Raw genomic sequence first — 19,016 nt, forward strand, 5'->3', positions numbered from 1 at the left:
ATTTCAGCAGATGTTTGATGAAGTGTTAAACATTTCCCTGTGAGGGAAAACATGCTCTTCACTTCCATAAGTGCCAAAGATATTTGGTGATATTTATGGTAAAATGCCACACAGAAACTATATATGTGTCAGTGAAAGAGTCTTGAAAATATTTACTTTTGTTGCTTTTATGTAGTTTTAATCAAAAGTCATTTTTCTTTCACACAGTAGGGGTAAGGCAGGGCTATTTGCACTCCTGCGCTCTCACATACAAATGCAAATAAACATATGCACAATGTTTATAACTGACAAGCACACATACACAAACACACACACACACTCAGAGAGGTGGGTATGTCTTCAGGGGAGAACCAGTCATGTTCCATTAATCCGAAGCAACCAGTGGTGATTGATCAATTAGCCCTGCTTAAAGCTGGAGCTCAGCCTGATCAATAGCACTGATCACCAGCCAAAGGTTTTTCATTAAGACCTGCTGCTCTGCATGAGTAGACTCCATTAGCATAGATAAAATGGGCAGTGAGGAATGCAAATGCTGGAGTGAAAACACACACACACACACAGGCCACGTAGCTTTGCCCTATATCTAGTGTTTATGTATTGATATATATAATTATGATTTGTGTCACACATTTCTGTGATCTTTTTAAGCGATATGCATCCAATTATAGAAATCTATAATGTAGAAAATGCTGTTTTATTGGGCTGGATTATATTGTAAGGTAATCAAATGTAAACCTATCTGATTTGGCAAACTGGATTCTCAAAAAATATCAAGAAAAACAGAATCGACATCTCTCTGACATGGCCTCACCAGAAATTGCTCATTACAATCAATTATGTAACATATCCTGCAGGGCTACATTACTAAATTTGGTCCGATCATTGTATCCACCCTCTTTATATTGTAAAAATAATGAGAGTTTTATTTAATTGATTAAATGTAGTGTAGTGGTCTCTCTTTCGATAAAGTTTGACAACACTGGAGTTGTCAGGAATTTTGAAATGATCATTTAATGGTGAAATCATCAATGATTTAACTATCATACCCCTTTTCTATTACTGAGAAAATATTTGTGACTGCCTGATTTGTACTGTTCAACATAAATTCTAGCAATAATGAACATAAACATGTTCAGTTTTCAATAAAGCTTGATCTCATTACAACAATAATGTAAGAAAACAAACCTACCAGTTAAATTTAAAAGTTATGACTTTCTTTTTGCACATGACACCATACTGCATCCAGTTCCATGTCTCATGTAAAACAGTTTCTGATTGATTGTAGACAGCACCGAACCCTTTGTGTGGACATTAGACAAAAGACATGCATAAATCAGATTTTTAACATGGAGATAATGGGAAATTGTGGCATCACTAGTTTAAGTATTTTTCAATGCTTTCCCACACATGGATTTGTTAAGACTTTTGAAATGCTCTGAATGTTTATGACACTAGAACAGTTAGAAGAATTTCTGTTGTGCTGTCATGTTGTGTAATGCCTGTGCTAATAATGCCACAGACAAATTGATTCTTTCTCAAAGACACTTGAGCAAACTCGTCCTTCATACTTTCAAATTAATTGTAGGATGTTCTTGATAAGAATGACAGGAAAAATAATGTTGCAAATATAAACATATATGAATCATACTGCCTCCAAATAGTCTTTATGAGCCATAAGTGAGCGTGTCTGGTAGTATTTTCCTTTTATCCCACTCATTGTTAGATTTTTTTGTTAGTTACCTGAAAAACAGCGGATGTCACTGCACCACAGCGATATTTCTGATGCACGACCCCATCAAACCCACGGGATCATCCGTGGCTTAAAATACAAAAACAGCGGCCAGCTACCACTGACAAACTCACCTTTCTCACCCTTTCCTAACCCTCAGTGGGGCGCAGGACCATTGTTTCACTTAAACAATCCTCATTGAATTAAACGCTGGCTGCATGCTTTGTTCAGTGAGGCTGATGCATACTGCTGTCATGGGTCCTATCGTTAATGTGCCATCACTGCACCTCACATCCTTAGCAGACACAGGCAGCACTGAGCTTATTTCCTCCATCTGTAGGTGAATGAGTGCACACATATGCATCTGTGTGTGTGTGTGTGTGTGTGTGTGTGTGTGTGTGTGTGTGTGTGTGTGGCTAACAGTGTACAAGTGTGTTGTTAGATGGGGTGAATGAGTAAGAGAGGAGGTTGGAGGGTGGGTCATTGTGTGTGTGTGATAGCCTTAAATCGCTCAACAGAGAAGAAGAGAAGAGAGCAGATAAGCACTGTGGCATGAGTTGCTTTTGGCCAGTGGTGGAAACGCCACAGAGAGCTGGTGACATACACACACCCACACAAAAAGTCATTTCTGTGTACAGAACAAGGCTAGCTAAACTCTATGTCTAATCTAATCTATGACAGACTGTGACAACAAGTTTAAGTCAGACATGATGCTAAGGACGATGATAGATATCACTTGATTCCTTCTTTTGTAGTCAAACATCTCAGTAAACATAATTTTAGTTTTTGGCCTATGAAATGGTTTCAAGTCAAGCCCTATCCTTTTGAATGTTAATTACTATTCTTGTTAAATATCTGTATGATACAATCTGATTTTAGGTGTCAGCATGGCCTAGTTATTTGAAAGAGTTAGAGCTGCACAATTAATTGAAATATTATTAAATTGCAAAAACTGCATTTTTTTAATAAAGGAAAAATGTGTAGGAAAAAAAATTATATTGAAATGCTGTAGAGCTGTACAGATGCCCTGGAATATAAATCTCCAGATGTAAAAATTAAATGTGTTTGTTTGGTACAGACCCCCACAAGTGTCACATCCTGATTTTAATTGTATTTTCAGTTAAAATAAAAATCATTACGATTTCATGCAGTCCTAGAATGTGAGGTCAGTCTCCTCATCACCAGGACTGTCTGGCTAGATGTCCTCTTTAAATATCCCTGACCATGATACCGATAACCCTAGCTGATCGCTTTTTGGAAAGCTACACAGTCAATCAGACCATTAACTACATTGTCGTGTGTTCATTTAACAAGTTAGTGATTGATTGTTTAAGAAGATTGTTCGTATTTATATGGACACCTCTGTATGACAGGACATGAGAACAGTGGAACTTCCATGAATGAGCTGTTTATCCATAATCTCTGAGTGTGGAGCCTCCTGGTACCACAGATGAGCAAAGTATGGACATGCCAGATTTACTTTAACAAATGACTTACAGGGTAGAGTGAAAATAACAAGAGAGATACAAGCACAAGATCACTGCAACAAATAACAATACTACCTTTTTAAAGCCTATGATATTCAGTTTTTGTCAATACTTTTTTTTTGAGGTATTAAATAGGCCTTGTTTATATTGAACTTTTGTTCATTTAATTCCTGGAAAAAAAAACAGATACAACATTTAGGGTTAGACCAAGGATCAGTTTCAAGTAAGGGTTAGAGATCAAGAATGTCTTCAGGACAAGATGCCCGTGGTAACACAATTGTGTGTGTGTGTGTGTGTGAGTGCATGTGTGAGTGTGTGTGTGTGTGTGTGTGCGCATGTGTGAGTGCATGTGTGAGTGTGTGTGTGTATCTGTGTGTTTTAGCGGAAAGGAAGGGAGTTGGTTGAAGAGATACTGAGGCAGACAGGAAGAGATCATCCTGGTGTTACCATGACTGGGGTTGAGCTTTCTGGCTCCCCGGGCCCACACACAGTACACACACAGGTTACTGATACGCTCACACAGTCAAATGGATGGGGATGCCAGTGCACACAAAGTTACAAAGATGAATGTAATGTCTCCTCCCCCCTGGCCTTTCACCCCTTAACTTTTTACCTTCTCAGTATTTGTTGTTGCAATTTTAATAGTCAAAAGTGTGTAGCATTCACAATAACTTATCATATGTTTACAAAAGCCTATGATGTAAAATGTTTTCACACGTGTCCACTCCGCCCGCCCAGTTATTTACATACACATGCACACACGCACACTTTGTGACCATTTGCGCCAATGTCCGAAGGGTTTGATGGATTTTTTTTTTTTTGCAGGGATTGCATGGCAGCAGAATGATATTTCCGTGAGCTGTGTGTGGGTGGGGGTGGGTGGGATGGATGGACGGATGACACCCGTATCCATCCCCACTGGGGAGAGGAAGTCCCTATCAGAACACAACAGGAAAGAGACAGCGCAAAAACAAGCGCATGTCTTTTTGGACATTAAATCACTTCCTGTTGGGCTGCCTCCCCCACCATCCTCAGCCCCCAGCTCCCTCAGCCCAGTTCAACCACCCTTTTGGCAGACAGAGAAATTGATCAAGCCTCTTCATCTGTGTGTAAAAAGTGTGCATGCTCCTGTGGGTGCGTCTCTCGTGTATCGCAGTGATGAGTCAAATAACTCATCAATAACGGAGAGAAGAGGCTTGAGACCCCATCAGAACAACTGTGGTTTTATCTTTTAACAATACAAAACACCTCTGCTTCAAAACTTGAATCTGTTGCCTCATGTTCACAGCGTATGTACTGTATATGTAACGCTGTGCAGCTTGCCAATCTGATTTATCGCTGTGGCTTGCAGATGTGATGAGTATCGTAGGATGTAAGTGCCATATAAATCCCTGCACCCTGACAGATCACAAGCCCAGAGTCTGGACCTGATGCTTTGATCTTCATCCAAGAACAAAAACAAAGAAACAAAAAGGTTTATCTGTTGCTGGTGCAGGAAAAGGCCTTTTTGATGGTGACAGGAAAAAGGCAATGGCCGCAGTTTTGCTTCTAAACACAAACACTAGCCTCACTCTGCCCGGCTTGTCATTTTTTTATGTTGTGTTTGATTCTGAATGGCTCATAGTAGATATCACAGATCTCGAGTATATCTCGTATGTATTTATAAAATGTAGCTCTTGCACAGTGCCGTCCGCGTCCAGGGCACAGCTGTAAAAAATATGACTTCCTTCCTGTAGGCAATTTCCTGTTTATGTCTGAATTCAGGTCAATAGAGGGGTATAGTGGTCGCTACCTCATCCACCATCATCCTTCCCTAGAGGTGACCCCAGTCTTGATGATGCAGGATCCTACAGAGCCCAGTGTCATTATTTTGAACAAAATACAGGTCTTTTTTTTTAATTTCTCACTTCCTCTTTCTGTCACTAAACAAAATAACCACAAAAGCAGCTCATCTTCCTTTGCCTCTGAGATATAGCCACAAACTGTTTTTGTACTTCTTCTTTTTTGTACTTCTTCCAACATGCTCAAATGGGTAACTGTAAAGCAGCCTCTTATCCACAAAACACAGCAAAGCAGATATGACATTATTTGCATTTGTGCTCTCCACAAGACTTAAGAGACCCCACCAGTCTCCCCAAAAAAATGTCTCAATTGCACACACATGGATCTTCCTGAGGCGCCCTGTTTGTTTCATTTTCTGCTGATTTGCCTAAAACAGGCAGCGGCCGCTGCTGTGAATGTTTAATTTAAGAGCTCATGTTCCCCTCTGTACGATATGTGGTGGTTGGGAGCATGGACAGGCTTGACGAGGGGGGTCCTGTGGAGGGGTTGTGGGAAATGGTGTTGGGGGGGTGTCTGATGGAGACCCCTAGGTCTCCGGGCGCAGTCATTAAGATGGCTTCTCGGTTTGGAGATGAGAAAGCGTGCTCGGCACTCTGGGCTCATTGAAGATGCTCCCCTGCCTACTTGGAGCATCCATTATTTATGAGTTTTTACAAATTTCATCTGACATTTTTATCAGTTGTGGATGTCGGTTTCTGATTTGGCTACACTGGGTGTGTCTGTCCTTCCCCATCAAGATGAAAATATTGGTCAAATACAGCTGCTTGATATTGCAAAGGAAGACTTTTACTGTTGGGTGCAGATTTCTTATTACTTTTACATGTATGTATGCTTTTTGGCAATGTTTGTAGAATGGATAGGAAATGAGTAAAAGCTTATATTTCAAGTGAGGACACAAAGAATAGGTCATTAATCACCCCTGCTTTAAAAGTAATACACTTGATAAAGGCCTCACAATGTGATTTGAGCTGTGCTCACCGAGCTGTGTGAGCTATCTAAGCCATGCGCAAGCCATTGAAAATAATAATAATACACAAGCCATTGAAAATAATGGGTTTCAGAGCACAGCTGTGCTGCTGTCAGATTGTCTCTGAAAGCCGCTTGACACCTAAATCCACTATTTTTTGGAAAATAAAATGGTTGCTCCTATTACCAGGTCCACTACAAAGTAAGAGCCAAAGACTAATTTATGATTCTGCATAGACTCTATGCAGAACTTACAGTGTAGTCTACACAAGTGGCCTACATGGTTGAACATTTATACTTGTGCGCTTGTGTGTCTGTGTTGCTCTGCAATTACACTCCCAAAACACTAGTTGGGAGTAGTTGGGGTTTCTGTGCCATTTGTGTTGAGTTTTTTATGTTCTTCGAACACTGGCAGGGGAACCATCAATGTATAAACTAAGCTCAACTCTACACCTCTATGCAACTTTAAGTTTTTCATCTGGCATGTAGACTACACCAAAACTGTTAACAAATCAAATGTTGCATTTTAGCTCTCCAGCTAATAAATATACTTCAGAATAACTTAATTGATTATATGTTGCCATTTTTAATGTAAAAAACTGAAGGAAAGCGAGAAAATGCATGATAAAGGCAGAATGCAGAAATGACTACCCTCATTGTTATGAATAAATGTGGGCGTGTGTACATGAATAACCAGCCCAGGTCTATCAGGAAGCTCCGTCTCTCTGCAGCCTACCACCCCGACCTCGTTCGTCTGTGGCTGAGCCAGTATTGATCCGACGGCTGCCCTGTGCTTTGGTGTTCAGCCTCAGGCTTCACACAGCCTCACCTCACCTTACATCACTCACCTCACATTAGACTCTGGGCTTGATATGCACTGTTAGGCTCTGGTACACTCCCAGAGAGAGAACTTGTCAAATGCCAGTTAACGTGAGCGCTACCAAAATGCCGCCCACTTGCTGTCAATCTTGCATCGGGTGCTGGAGGTCGACTCAACAATGGTGTGCCATCTATTATACATTTTTATTTTTTACAGAGTTGTGTTTGAAAATCCGTAAATTGTTGTTATTGTCAGCAGAACCTTGATTAGACACAGGAAATTCATATTCTTTGTTTTCGCTGTTGTATTTTTCACCACTTCTGATCTTGTGGGAAAATTGTTACAGAATGGGCAAAGTATCTTTTGTTTCACCCACTTATTGTATAGCTGGTAGAAATGTAGTGTGCATGGGTGACAAATATACTCCCTGGCAGGTGGTGGCTTTTTGCCAGACACAAATAAACATCAGCAAAAGCACCCATGCTAACAGCAACATTTTAGGTGAAAATGAAAGACTGAAAATTGTTTAAACCATCCAGATACAAGAAAGAAGTCATTCATGTATTTATTCTGTTATATAGGGGTGGGTGATGGGCAAAAAGATCATATCATGATTTTTTTGATGGCAGGATCACAATCACTGTTTCATCATGATTCTTTTTCATATTGGTTTTAAGATTAACTGAACAGTAACCAATCAATCTCATTTATCTTTTTAAAAAGAACAGTCCTAAAAGAAAAAAAAGCATAACAGACTATTTTGGCCCAAGTCCCCTTTTGAACAGATTTCAAACGGTGTGTGCAATCTGTGTGAATTGGGTATGCTTATAATTAGCCATAACTAAAGCAGCAACTGTAAAATGTTGTTTACAACAATGAAGTCACTATATTAATCTATCATATGGGATCAAATCTAAAATTTAGTTAAAAAAAAGTCGGATGCACCGCACTACTTTCCTGCATTTAAAAAAAAAATCATATTCCTGACATCAAAACACTGAGTGAAGTTTATAAACAATTAAAGAACACAGGCATTATTCAGTATCTTCATCCTGTCCTCTGTCCTCCTCCCTCTGATGCTGAGGTGATGCACTGCCTGCAGGTCTCTCGCTTTGGCTTGTTTCAGTATGGTATTAGCCGAGGCAGCATGGAGCGCTTGTGTAAAACAGTGGTGGTGCATGAGAGACACGGGCAGAGCAGATTAAAATATTGCTCTCCATATGTTACATGTTAATACTCATTGAACAGGTGTATTGATGAAGCACTGGCTTTATAATGGCAAGGGTTTTATTGCACTTATTAACAATAATGAGTGTAGATATGATCAAGTAACCTTCCAGTTATTTCTCTTCTTAAATTTCACTCTCTCCTCCTGCGATGACTCCGCTCTGCCTTACACTGAACTTGCTCTCTCTCTGTGTGTGTGTGTGTGTGTGTGTGTGTGTGTGTGTGTGCGCATGTGGAAGGGCTTGACACAGACAGAGAAGTGGACAAGTTGCAGTGCTGCCACGTTGTTATAAATTGCGCCAAACTTAAAAAAACAAACAAACAAACAAACAAAATTATAATGTTGGAGCTTATCAATGCTACTATCTATATTAATTCAGCCCGGGGACCTGTTTTAGGATAGTGGACACATTCTAATCCTTCACGATCTAATATCGTCATATTGCACACCCCTATTAACATATATTACTTTAGGACATCTCTAAGAATACAGTGTTGACCATACATGTATTAAACCTCCGGGAAAAAAAACAAACAAAAAAAAATCTAAATTATCCAATAGGCTGTCAGCTAACTGCCCACCTTTGTCCCACACACAGATGTCCCAAGATGAGTACTGTGGTGAGGCAGAAAAATTGAGCACCCTTTTTAGCTTGTGGAAGTGCCCTGCCTTAAAAATGTTTCCTTTTAAGAGCACCGCCAAAATGAGGGAAAACCACTCTGCCATTGTAACACCAGATGCTGTGCCATATGCTGTAGTATGAAAGGGGTGGAGAGTTTAAGATGGCAGCGTTAAATGGAACTGGAATGCCAGTCAGTGACCAGGAAATTTAGGCCGTGTTTCCACTACATGGTGCAGCTTGACTCTACTCGTTTTTGGTACCAGTTACTTTTATCTACTTTGTTTCCACTGCAGATAGTACCCTCTCAACATGTGTAAAGTGTGACATTGCCTGACATCATCTTTAACATGGGTTAAAGTTTTCCAGAAATTTTCCTCTGGCAGAGAAGCAGCAGCCTTTACTCACTGACAAAGTGTAGCTTACACTGTAGATTTACTGCTAAACTGTCAATTTCAATGCTAACATTTACTCTGCACCAGTCACATTCACCATGACTCTTTGCTGCTCGCTTTCTCTCACCATCCATCTTTTCATATGCAGACAAAAAGGAGCTACACTACTCTTATAATAGAGGATATTGATGTGATGGTGTTGCTGATACATCTGCACTTCATCAGTTGACCATGGCATGGTTTTTTAAATCCACTTTTTAAAAGATGGGTCGAGTGAATTAAAAAATTGTGGATGTTATTGATGGTAGCTTGGATATTTAAAAATACTGGGTGATATTTATTAGCAGTTATCACAACAAAATATCATAATAACAAAAACTAAAGTTAATTGTTGTGGCAAACTGCAACATCTATAAAATGTCAGAAGATCCTGAAAAATGTCTGTCCCAGTTTTTTAAAGTCTAAGTTGATGTCTTTAAATGTAATGTAATTTGCATGAAAAAACACTTTTAACGATTAATCAATTATCAAATAGTTTAATAGTTTAATTCTATTTTACCATTTGCCTAGTCAAGCCAGATTTACTGGCCCAAGAAGACATTTTACTTGCCCCAAGCAAGGTAGCAATCCTTATTGTCGAGCCCTGGGTTCTATTCACAATGGAAAAACAAAAAAGAGCGAGTCGAGTCTACCCGAGCTGTGCTATGCAGTGGAAAAACAGCTTTAGTTGGACTGCAACAGTGACCTGGTTGGTCTGAAAAACATAGAGCATACACTGCCAAGTAGGGCTGGGCCACGATCTTGTTGTGTGGGTTGCAGCTGCCTCAGCAACTGGCACCAGGTATTATAATGATATCCAACAGATTTCCAGCTAACACAAAGCCTGTACACCCAGACTTTCTCTCTGTTAGTCCCTCCAACCAGAAAGCACAGAATTGTGATGATCAAGTGCTTATACAGTTAACAGTTTAATACAGGTGAAAGGAAAAAATTGTGATTCAGTGGAGTGGATCCAGGCCTTGTCAGGTCGAACTTGATCAACACCGGCTTGACAAACCCAGAACTCCGGGTGATGAGAGGCAGCCTTTTCCTTGTTACACTTAACTCCTGGCCTCTCTAAAACAGAGCCACAGCTCTGAACAGATGCTAAGGGGATGTTCCCCTACGATCTTCCCTGGGGCCCATACTCTCCGTTTTCATAGACATGTTAAAGTCTGTGATGCTCATTTATAGGAGCCTCTATTACAGTGTTATTGCTGCCTCTGGCAAAGGACCCAGCCTCCTCAGAGTCCTCAGTAGCTTACAGAAACTGTTGCTGTCCCAAAGGAGGGACAGCAGACTAAATAATCAGTTTCCCATCACAAGTGACAATGTGAGAGCAGCTGTTTGCATCTGAAGGCCTGCCAGCGATTGTCCGTGACGTTCTGAAACAGAGAAGGAAAGAAAGGAGGCATAGAGGGAAGGGAAGATGAAAGGAAAGTTTCTTTCTGCTTGATTCAGTCCTCTTCAGGGTTTTCATATTGATCTCACCAACAGACCTGCAGATGAATGTGCAGAGACACATGCACAAATACGTTCGTCTGTAGACGCACATGTACACATTAGTAGAGACACACACTGATGCTCATTAATTTGAAGTTGAATCTTTTGTTTTTGTCATAGGTATGGAATACAGTAAACTCAAGGATGTACATTATTTGATTTATGATTTATATGCATTATTTTTGTTTGTTTTGCAACATTTATGTGGCGCTTCACAATAGGAAACAAAAAAGGTTGACTCCAAACAAACACCAATGTTAAAGGCAGTCAAAGAGTAAAGACAGTTGAATGAAAACTCTTACATTAAGGCCAGAATGTTAAGAGTGTGTTTTCAAATGCTGTACATCACCTGCTCAGGCTTGTGGTTGGAATTGCACAGGACCTTGATGGAAAGCATTCAGTCTTTAGTAAAAGCAGTGCTAGCCAAACCATTTGCTGCCTTTGTTTGACACCGAGCGTGCCTCTCAGCTCAGTGATGTAAGTGTTATGTTTCACACAAAAGGCATCATTAAGTGTGTGTCTTTGTTTGTTCACTTTAATGTATTTCTGTTAATAAATACTTGCATAGATCCTTACACGTGAGCATAGTACTTGTTACATTCTGTGTGATTGGTGATGGTCCTATTCTGTGTTGGTCTTCACAGCTGATCACAGCTCAAGGCTACCAGTGGGCTTGTGAGATTAAAAATGTTCTGGTTTTATGTGCTGGGATCTGAGGTCACCACTCTGCCCCAGTTAATGTTGTTGGATATTCATTTTACTGCATGTCCATCAGTGTTAGTATGAATGAACACACATGTATCACAAAAAGTATTACGGCCTTCTCAGTTTTTCACATTTTTCTGTGTTGAAGAGTAATAGTAGGTTATTTTATTTTAGTGTTGCGTGAAGTATGTGATGCGACAAAATCTTGAGAAAGTGAACGTGTTTGAATATATTCTGAAACTAGCGTGTATGTGTGTTTGTGTGCATCTACTCTACATATTAATCACACTGCTTGGACACAAATCTGTTCACATGGTAACATGTAGGGTTTTATCTGACACCTTGGGACACAAATTTGGTCTCCACAGCCATTTTTTAAGCTTAACTTGAGACGTATTCTTTTTGTTTCTAATATTTTTTGTGTGCAAATTGTATTCTTTTCTCTTTCAGATGAAAAAGCTGTCTTTGATTTTTGACTTTGATATCACCTTGCTTATTGTATTATAATTAATTCAGTTGTAACCCCTGTATCATGATATGTATCATATCACCAGATTCTTGTCAATGCACAGCCCTAGTTAACGCTTCGTTTTAGCTGTAGGACTGGAATTAAGATTACGTTGGGATTAGTGTTGTGATTAGACATGTAGCAGCCTCCCGTAATAAACAGCAATACAGTGTTGTCATGTCGTAGTAGTTCAAGTTGTGTGTGTGTTTGTGAGCCCACTTCTATGTGCTTGTCAGTCTGATTCAGTCTCTTCTCAGATCATAAACCGCCTTACTTTTGTTGTTCTAAACACTTTGTGTAAGGTCGCACGCAGAAACTTTCTGAGAAGTAAATAAATAAGCAAGTAATGACAGTGTGTGGGTGTGCTGATTTCCTATAGCATGATTGTGTCTTCGTCAAAGCACCTGTCACAAACACCTTTACTTTTGAGTGCAGGGTAGTTTAATACTATGCTGTTGTCTACTAGTCTGTGGTCTTTTCCAGGAAAAGGTGATGAACTTGTTTTCTGCAGTAATAAGAGCATTTTTTTTTTTTTTTTTTTTTAGAAATGAACAGAGGCAGAACTGCGTAATTAGTAACTTAGTATGAGCATGAGCAAAACTACAAGCTCAAAATGATTGATAGTTCGAAAATAGTCACTTATCTTGGCAATTGTGTGGTGGCGGTTTTCCTGGCCACTGTTCAAGTGTTTAAGTTAAAGTATAAGCCACTATCCATGGGCTCTTAAATTATTAATTTATTAAAGCTGGGGTTGGCAGTTTAGTTTGTCATCATTGGACAAACGTTTCATGATAACGTTAGTATAATGTAATTCTAATGGTCTTAGAGAAAACAAGACTTCTGCTTCTTCTTCTTGGGTCTTTTTTCAGGCTTTAGAAAATTTGTCCTGTGACCGGAGACTTTGGCTAATCAAGTCGATAAGGTAGTTGATTATTGCATACACGCTACAATAACCTGTCATAATTTCCTCTGAAACATCACCTCACAAAACTACCAAATTTTATATCCTCATCTTGGTTTAATGGAATTGTTTGAAAGTTGTTTTTTTTTTTTTAATTATTGTCTCTCCTTCCAGAAATGCTTTGAGGTCAGTCCAAAAATGTAATTAATTTTTGGGATATAGTCATAATAAAACATTCTCTTTGCTGAGGATTCTGCAGCTGATGAACAGTTTTGTGACGTTCAGGTCGCTATGTTACTACTGATGCCACAGACCTCTTTCTCTGACGTCCCTGTCTTTTTGACACTGCTGAAGCAAAGGTCAAGATTCCACGTGCTGTCGAGCATTCACCTTCGCCACTTGGCTGAGGTCTGGCAAGATTAATTCTTTGTATCTTGCTGTCTCTCTATGTGCCAGGTTCATCTTTCTTACAATGGAGCCAAGCAAACACAGGAGAAAAAGTGTGCCTGAAAGTGTGTGTGTTTGTGTGTGTGTTTTTAAAAGACATTGGTGCAACCGTTTTAACAGGGCGACTCTGTTTGAATTAGATGTTCTAACCCCCCGCTTGCTAAATGGATTTCTGAAGTGGCTGTAGTTGGAGGCTTTCAATCGGATGCAACCTTGAGTCCTTTTTTATGTGAGCTCTGTAGGATTTAAGTGCCGGTATAACATGAGCACGACTGAATGCATGCTCCTCATTTTTTGAAATTGAAAAATCTCCAAAGGCTCTCCCCATTGTGCAGGCAATTAATGGAATGCTGGCAGCGAGGTTCAGGTGCTTAAAAGTTGTATTTTTTCTCTCTCTCTCGCTCTCTTTTTAATGACTAATAAAGGATAATCATCGTGGAAAAAAACATCATAATGCTGTAGGCTTCCTCTTTATGCACAATGATGTATAATGCATGCTTTGAAATGAAACGGCAGCGGCCTTCGAACCATTCCATCTCCAAACCTTAGTGTATTTGTTTTGCATGCCACAGTGAGGCTTTTGCATAACAATAGTGAGTGTTCCCATTAACAATGCTTGCCTATTAATTTGATCTTTACATTTTTAAAGTTTGTCCATCAGGCCGCCAAACAATGGGTCCCCCAGTCGCTGTTTGGTATAAGTGATTAGAAAGTTGCCTAATTGCCTCTCTGAAGAGTTGTGCTGTTTCTCTTTAGCCTTCTTGTTCTTCATCTGTAACGCTGGCCCCACACTAGAGGATAACTGGGAGAGTATGGGTCCGACTCACCCCTCCAATTGGGGATGGTCTTGATTTGCGGCAGGTCTGCCCAAATTATCCTGTGGTGTGAGAGGCCGTGTTTCCATCAACATATTTTTATGGAAGTATTGTGTTAGAAAAAATGATGGAAATGACAAAATAAAAAAAAAAGCTAATTTCACAAAAAGTTTTTATGCTTGCTTGAGGTAGGTTTTGCCTTTTTCAGAAACCAGTTGATGCACTTAATAGGAGAAGAAAACACAGTTCTGATGTAGCATACATTTAAATTACATGACTAATAGGCTGTTTTTTTTTCTGAGAGAACAAGAAGAAGCTGGTTCCATTTTGGCTGACTGCCTCGTAAAAGAATAATTACAACTTGCCCTACTGACAAAAAAATGTCCTCTCTCTATTTTTCTGTCAAAGATGGCCAGTGTGAGTCACTGGTTTTGTTTCTTTTCTTCTTTGAGGTTTTTTGGCAGTTTGCAAAGAACTCATTTTATTTCTGGTTCACGACCTCTACTTCTTCTACTGCTTATTAATGTAGCCTAACCTGTCAGGTTACAACAAAATTACAGTTTGCATTGCCATGTTCGTTTGCTCCAAACCAGCTAATAGAAATATGCCTAATTCCCAGTTTCTTTTTATGTTGTTTTTTGTTATATTAAGTTCACTTCAGTTTCGCTTGACAATTCAGGTATAAGGAAACACGGATAATGTTTATGATTGGATCAGAGTCTCCCCAAATTCTAATCCTAAATATCAAACATGATTTGAAATCCTGAAGTATGAAAGGAACAGCAATTGAGTACTGGGCAGAAAACCACATTAGCCAATGAGAGCAAACTGACCAGGAAGTGTCACTAGTGTGACTAGATTGCCAGCAGCATAAATACGGCTTTTGTGTTTGTTTTGTTTTGGGGGTTTTTTTGTGTGCAAAGCATAGCACTCACAAGTGCAGCCAACTGACGAGGTTTGAAGTAATCTGTGATCACACAGGTTTCTGTGAGTTCCTGTGTACCTGTAATCATCACTCTGAAATTGTTTAGCATAAATGTCAAGTATGTGGTCCTGCCTCCTGACTGAATCATGTGTGCATTTTTACAATGAAAATATTTAAAAAATCTGATGAAACTATAATTATGTCTGTGGTTTCCCATGTTTATAAAATCAGCTAAGATTTGAAATACTTTAGTACAGTGATTTCCAAAATGTAGGCCGGGGCTAGGAGTTTCAATTTTATAATTCTGAAATTAATATAAAATATTCAGGATCGGTTTTTAAAAAAGCATTCACAGCTAATAAATCAAAACCATTGGATTTAAAGTATGTGTTATTTTTCCATTTATCTGACCTAGTTGTTGCACTGTATTTGGTGAATACATCAATCTGGGAACATATATTTCAAACTGGGCCATGGCATTCTTAAACTTGGAAAATGTTGCTCTAGTATGCTCCAGGCACAAGCCACTACTAGTTTTAACACTCAAAAATGACGAATAAACCACTTTATTTCTCAATATAATGCAATGAAATGTTTTTTCTATCAGTTTTGGAGATTCTGTCCCAATGATTTTAACAACCCCTAGTGAGTATATTCATTGTATTGTAAAGTAAAATATAAATAAAACACATAAATAAAATACACACAGGTATGCAGAATCCAAAACTTTGTTTATTTAAAGCTTTTAAAATAAAGGCAAATAAACATTTAAAACAAAGGTTTCATATGGTGTATGTTAAAATAGTATAATCTATTATCAAGTCACCGATGGGTGTGTTATAGGTTATCCTTAGTGATGAATCCACCAAAGATGAGTTTTGCCACCATGTGGCGCTGAGCAGGTGTGCATTTTGTTCAGACTGGCTGTGCTTTTCTCAGGCCTCTTGGGCCTGCGGTCCTGCTTCAAACTGGACTGAATACCAAACTGGCTTATTCCAGTGTTCAGTTGCACCTTTTCTTGCAATCTTGGAACATTTCCAACAGCTTTTGTTTTTTCTTGTGCCCTCAATCTCTTTCTCTTTGACTGCGCTTTGACAATGCAGGGAAACATACAAGCGCATCTCAGTAAACACGAGTGATGTGGTTCCAGAGTTTAAAAGCTTCACATAACACTGGCAGACACAACTTGGGGCTGTTTGTGTGATGGAAAGGAAAACTTGTTTAGAAACTGACAGCTCTGTGTGTGTGTGTGTGTGTGTGTGTGCGTGTGTGTTAGAGACAGAGCGAAACTGCGTGTATGTGTGTTTATGTTGCTTTTGGCAAGTTATTCATTTGTGCTTTTTTTCTTTTTTTCTTGCTCTCTGTGTGGTTATCTTTTGAGTTGGTCGGTTTGGAGCTGATGTCCACCTTCGGGGATGCGCATAGCATGCATTTCTGAGTATTTTCACCTGAGGCTGCACTTGTTAGAGTCTGTGGATAAATGTATATACATTATTTATACAAATTCAGGGCGAGTGAAAGCAGGTTTAACACATTTACAGACAGGAGGCCAGGCACTGCAAGCCAAGCTCCAAGTGAGGATTGCAATGCTGCGCGCCAGGGATTGAGCTGGCCTCTTGCCCGACTGTGACCAGCATCCTTAATGCTGCACGAGAACACAGGCGCTAACATTATCATCAACACCTCAGCAGTCGAATGATCCCTCACATCTTTGAAAAAAGAATAGATTGTCAAAACTTTGGTTTGCTATTACAAGAGACGTTTGGAAACCTGTTGGCTATTGTTGCTGGAGTTTGGTTTCCTAAATATCCTGAAAACATAGAGAAGTTGTAAAGCCTGCTGTATATATTTGATTACAGAAACAATGTCAGCAGTTTTTGCTGCATTGTGATTCTTTCAGGTTGACTTTGCAGAGACTCCTGCAATCCTAGTATTATTACACTAATAAAATACATAACCTTTTAACGACTTATGTATTACAGAAGGGCAAAATGTATATTTTATCCTGTATGTACTGGGTATAAAACAAAACTTAAAAAGAAATGAACATACCTGAGAGAGAGAGGGAGAGGGAAAGGCATGTTCTGTGTTACAGGTAGTTGCAGGTAGTTGTGTATGTGCTGCTGAAGTTAGAAATCGGGTCAGTCAGTCTAGTCTGATGTCACGTATTGTGTACTATAAAGTACAAGAAAATGATGAAAATGATTCTTCATTACTTAGCTAATGATTTAATGTATTTTTCACAAAACTGTCCCTGGTAACTTTAGATAATTCATTGACATAATGACAAAAACTACTTTGCAATAGCAAAAGTGTGTTTCAATAAATAAAAAGTGTAATTTATATTAAAACCAACATTCGTGCTGTTGAAGGTTGTTGATGAGTGGAGTCAAAAGTTGAGACAGTGTAAACAGAGCTGCACTTTAAATTTTAATTGCTTTTGAGTTGTTTTCTATATTAGGCTTGAAGACATTTTATATAATTTTTGGAAATGTTTTGATCAATTCACGATTTAAAAAGACTTGCTGCATATATTATAATTTAGGTACTTTGATAGCAAGAGTGAAACGAAAGATAAAAATGCAGAAGAAAACTGCAAAAATCTGAGTTGCGGGCAGTAAAGGTCAATGTCATATACAGTAAGACAGACATTACTCTACTGAAGCATTGATGGAATTTTAAAAAATCTAATCAAATCATGAAGGAAATGTAAAAAAAAAAAAGGTAATATGAAAAACAGAACATTTAAGTGTCATTATGAATTAAAAGGTAGTTTGTTTGTTTTTTTAAAGAGGAAGGGTTTGTTTAATTGATGTGTGAATCAATGTCAGTGACAAAAATGCTTCAATAAAACATAGAAAAACACAATAATTACACATTTTATATTCTGTAATTGATCTTTTTCCTAATTTTAAATAGGAAATGTCCCATCATCTGCATATACCAGTGTATTTTAGGACCTCAGTGAAGCTGCAGTGATTAGTCAATTAATTGATTAGTTGTCATCTTTTGAATTAATCAGCAACTATTTTGGTAATCAATTAATCATTTTGAGAGAAAAAATTCAAATTCTCTTTTATCAGCTTTTCAAATGTGAATAATTATATCTGGTTTCTTTACTCCTCTGTGACAATAAACTGAAAATCTTTGGGTTGTGGACAAAACAGGACATTTGAGGACGTCACCTTAGACTTTCGGAAAGAGTGATCAACATTTTTCGGCATTTTATGGACCAAAGAACTTAGTGATCAATTGAGAAAATCGAAAATAATTTATCGTTGCTGCCCTAGACCTCAGTCGTGTGTAGTAAATATTGTCTTCTTAGTTTGACTTGACACTCTCCACTTACCCATCTCCTTCTCCCATGCAGGAGGAGCCTCCTCCCTCAGAGGTGGACGCTTTGCCGGCTGGTTGTAGTCTTCACGTTCCCATGGAGCTGGAGTTTGCAGCTCCCTGTTTTCCTCGCAGCCCTGCACCTCAGAAAAGCTACGGCCTCGTGTACGTTGACTGACTGGGCTGATGACAATTATTGTAGTTTTATATTGTGATTCTTTTTTTTTTTTTTTTTTAATCAGAGTCGGTGAAATGTTTTATCATTCTCTTCAACACTTTAATCTTCAGTCACCTATGATCATTGTAGAGATGCAGGAATATTTGGTACATCTGTGTCCAAATGTGGTGTTGCTTACCTTAATAGTAGTATTTTTAATGATCTATGACTCATTCTGCTTTTAACTGCTTTTATTTTAAGATGCAGCACATAATAATACAAGCTAAATCCCTCAAATTTCAATCTAAACCTCAATTTCATGTTTTCAATAAGCTAACCAAGTTCTTTGTATCTGGTATATTTGTGTTTTTCATGGTGTATTCTCATGGCTTCACTTGCTGTACATTTGCTTGCGAAAACGTAACTGTATATTGCCCAGTTAAAGCGTGGGGTAATGCTGCAGTGTGAGTAATGGGGCCTACTCAGGACCCAATCGTGTGAGATACAGCTCATGTGACTGTGATGTTCCTGGTTTGATTCAGGAGGACACTTTTATCACACGCCATCCCCTTTCTCTCTCTTCCTGATACTGTCACA

At 38.9% G+C, this 19,016-nt stretch overlaps 1 protein-coding gene across 1 annotated transcript in view; it reads left to right on the top strand.

Moving 5' to 3' along the window:
• The window catches only part of LOC146324021 (adhesion G protein-coupled receptor D2), a 111,793-nt gene extending 93,304 nt beyond the window's left edge, over positions 1 to 18,489 (top strand). Inside the window, exon 24 of the mRNA XM_084722238.1 lies at positions 18,300 to 18,489. Coding sequence (XP_084578364.1) covers positions 18,300 to 18,440 — 141 coding nt within the window. The 3' untranslated portion in view covers positions 18,441 to 18,489. The remainder of the gene's footprint in view (positions 1 to 18,299) is intronic.
• Positions 18,490 to 19,016: the final 527 nt, after the last annotated feature.

This window comes from Lutjanus erythropterus, chromosome 7 (genome assembly GCF_056507025.1).
Source record: "Lutjanus erythropterus isolate fLutEry1 chromosome 7, fLutEry1.hap2, whole genome shotgun sequence".
Taxonomy (NCBI): domain Eukaryota; kingdom Metazoa; phylum Chordata; class Actinopteri; order Lutjaniformes; family Lutjanidae; genus Lutjanus; species Lutjanus erythropterus.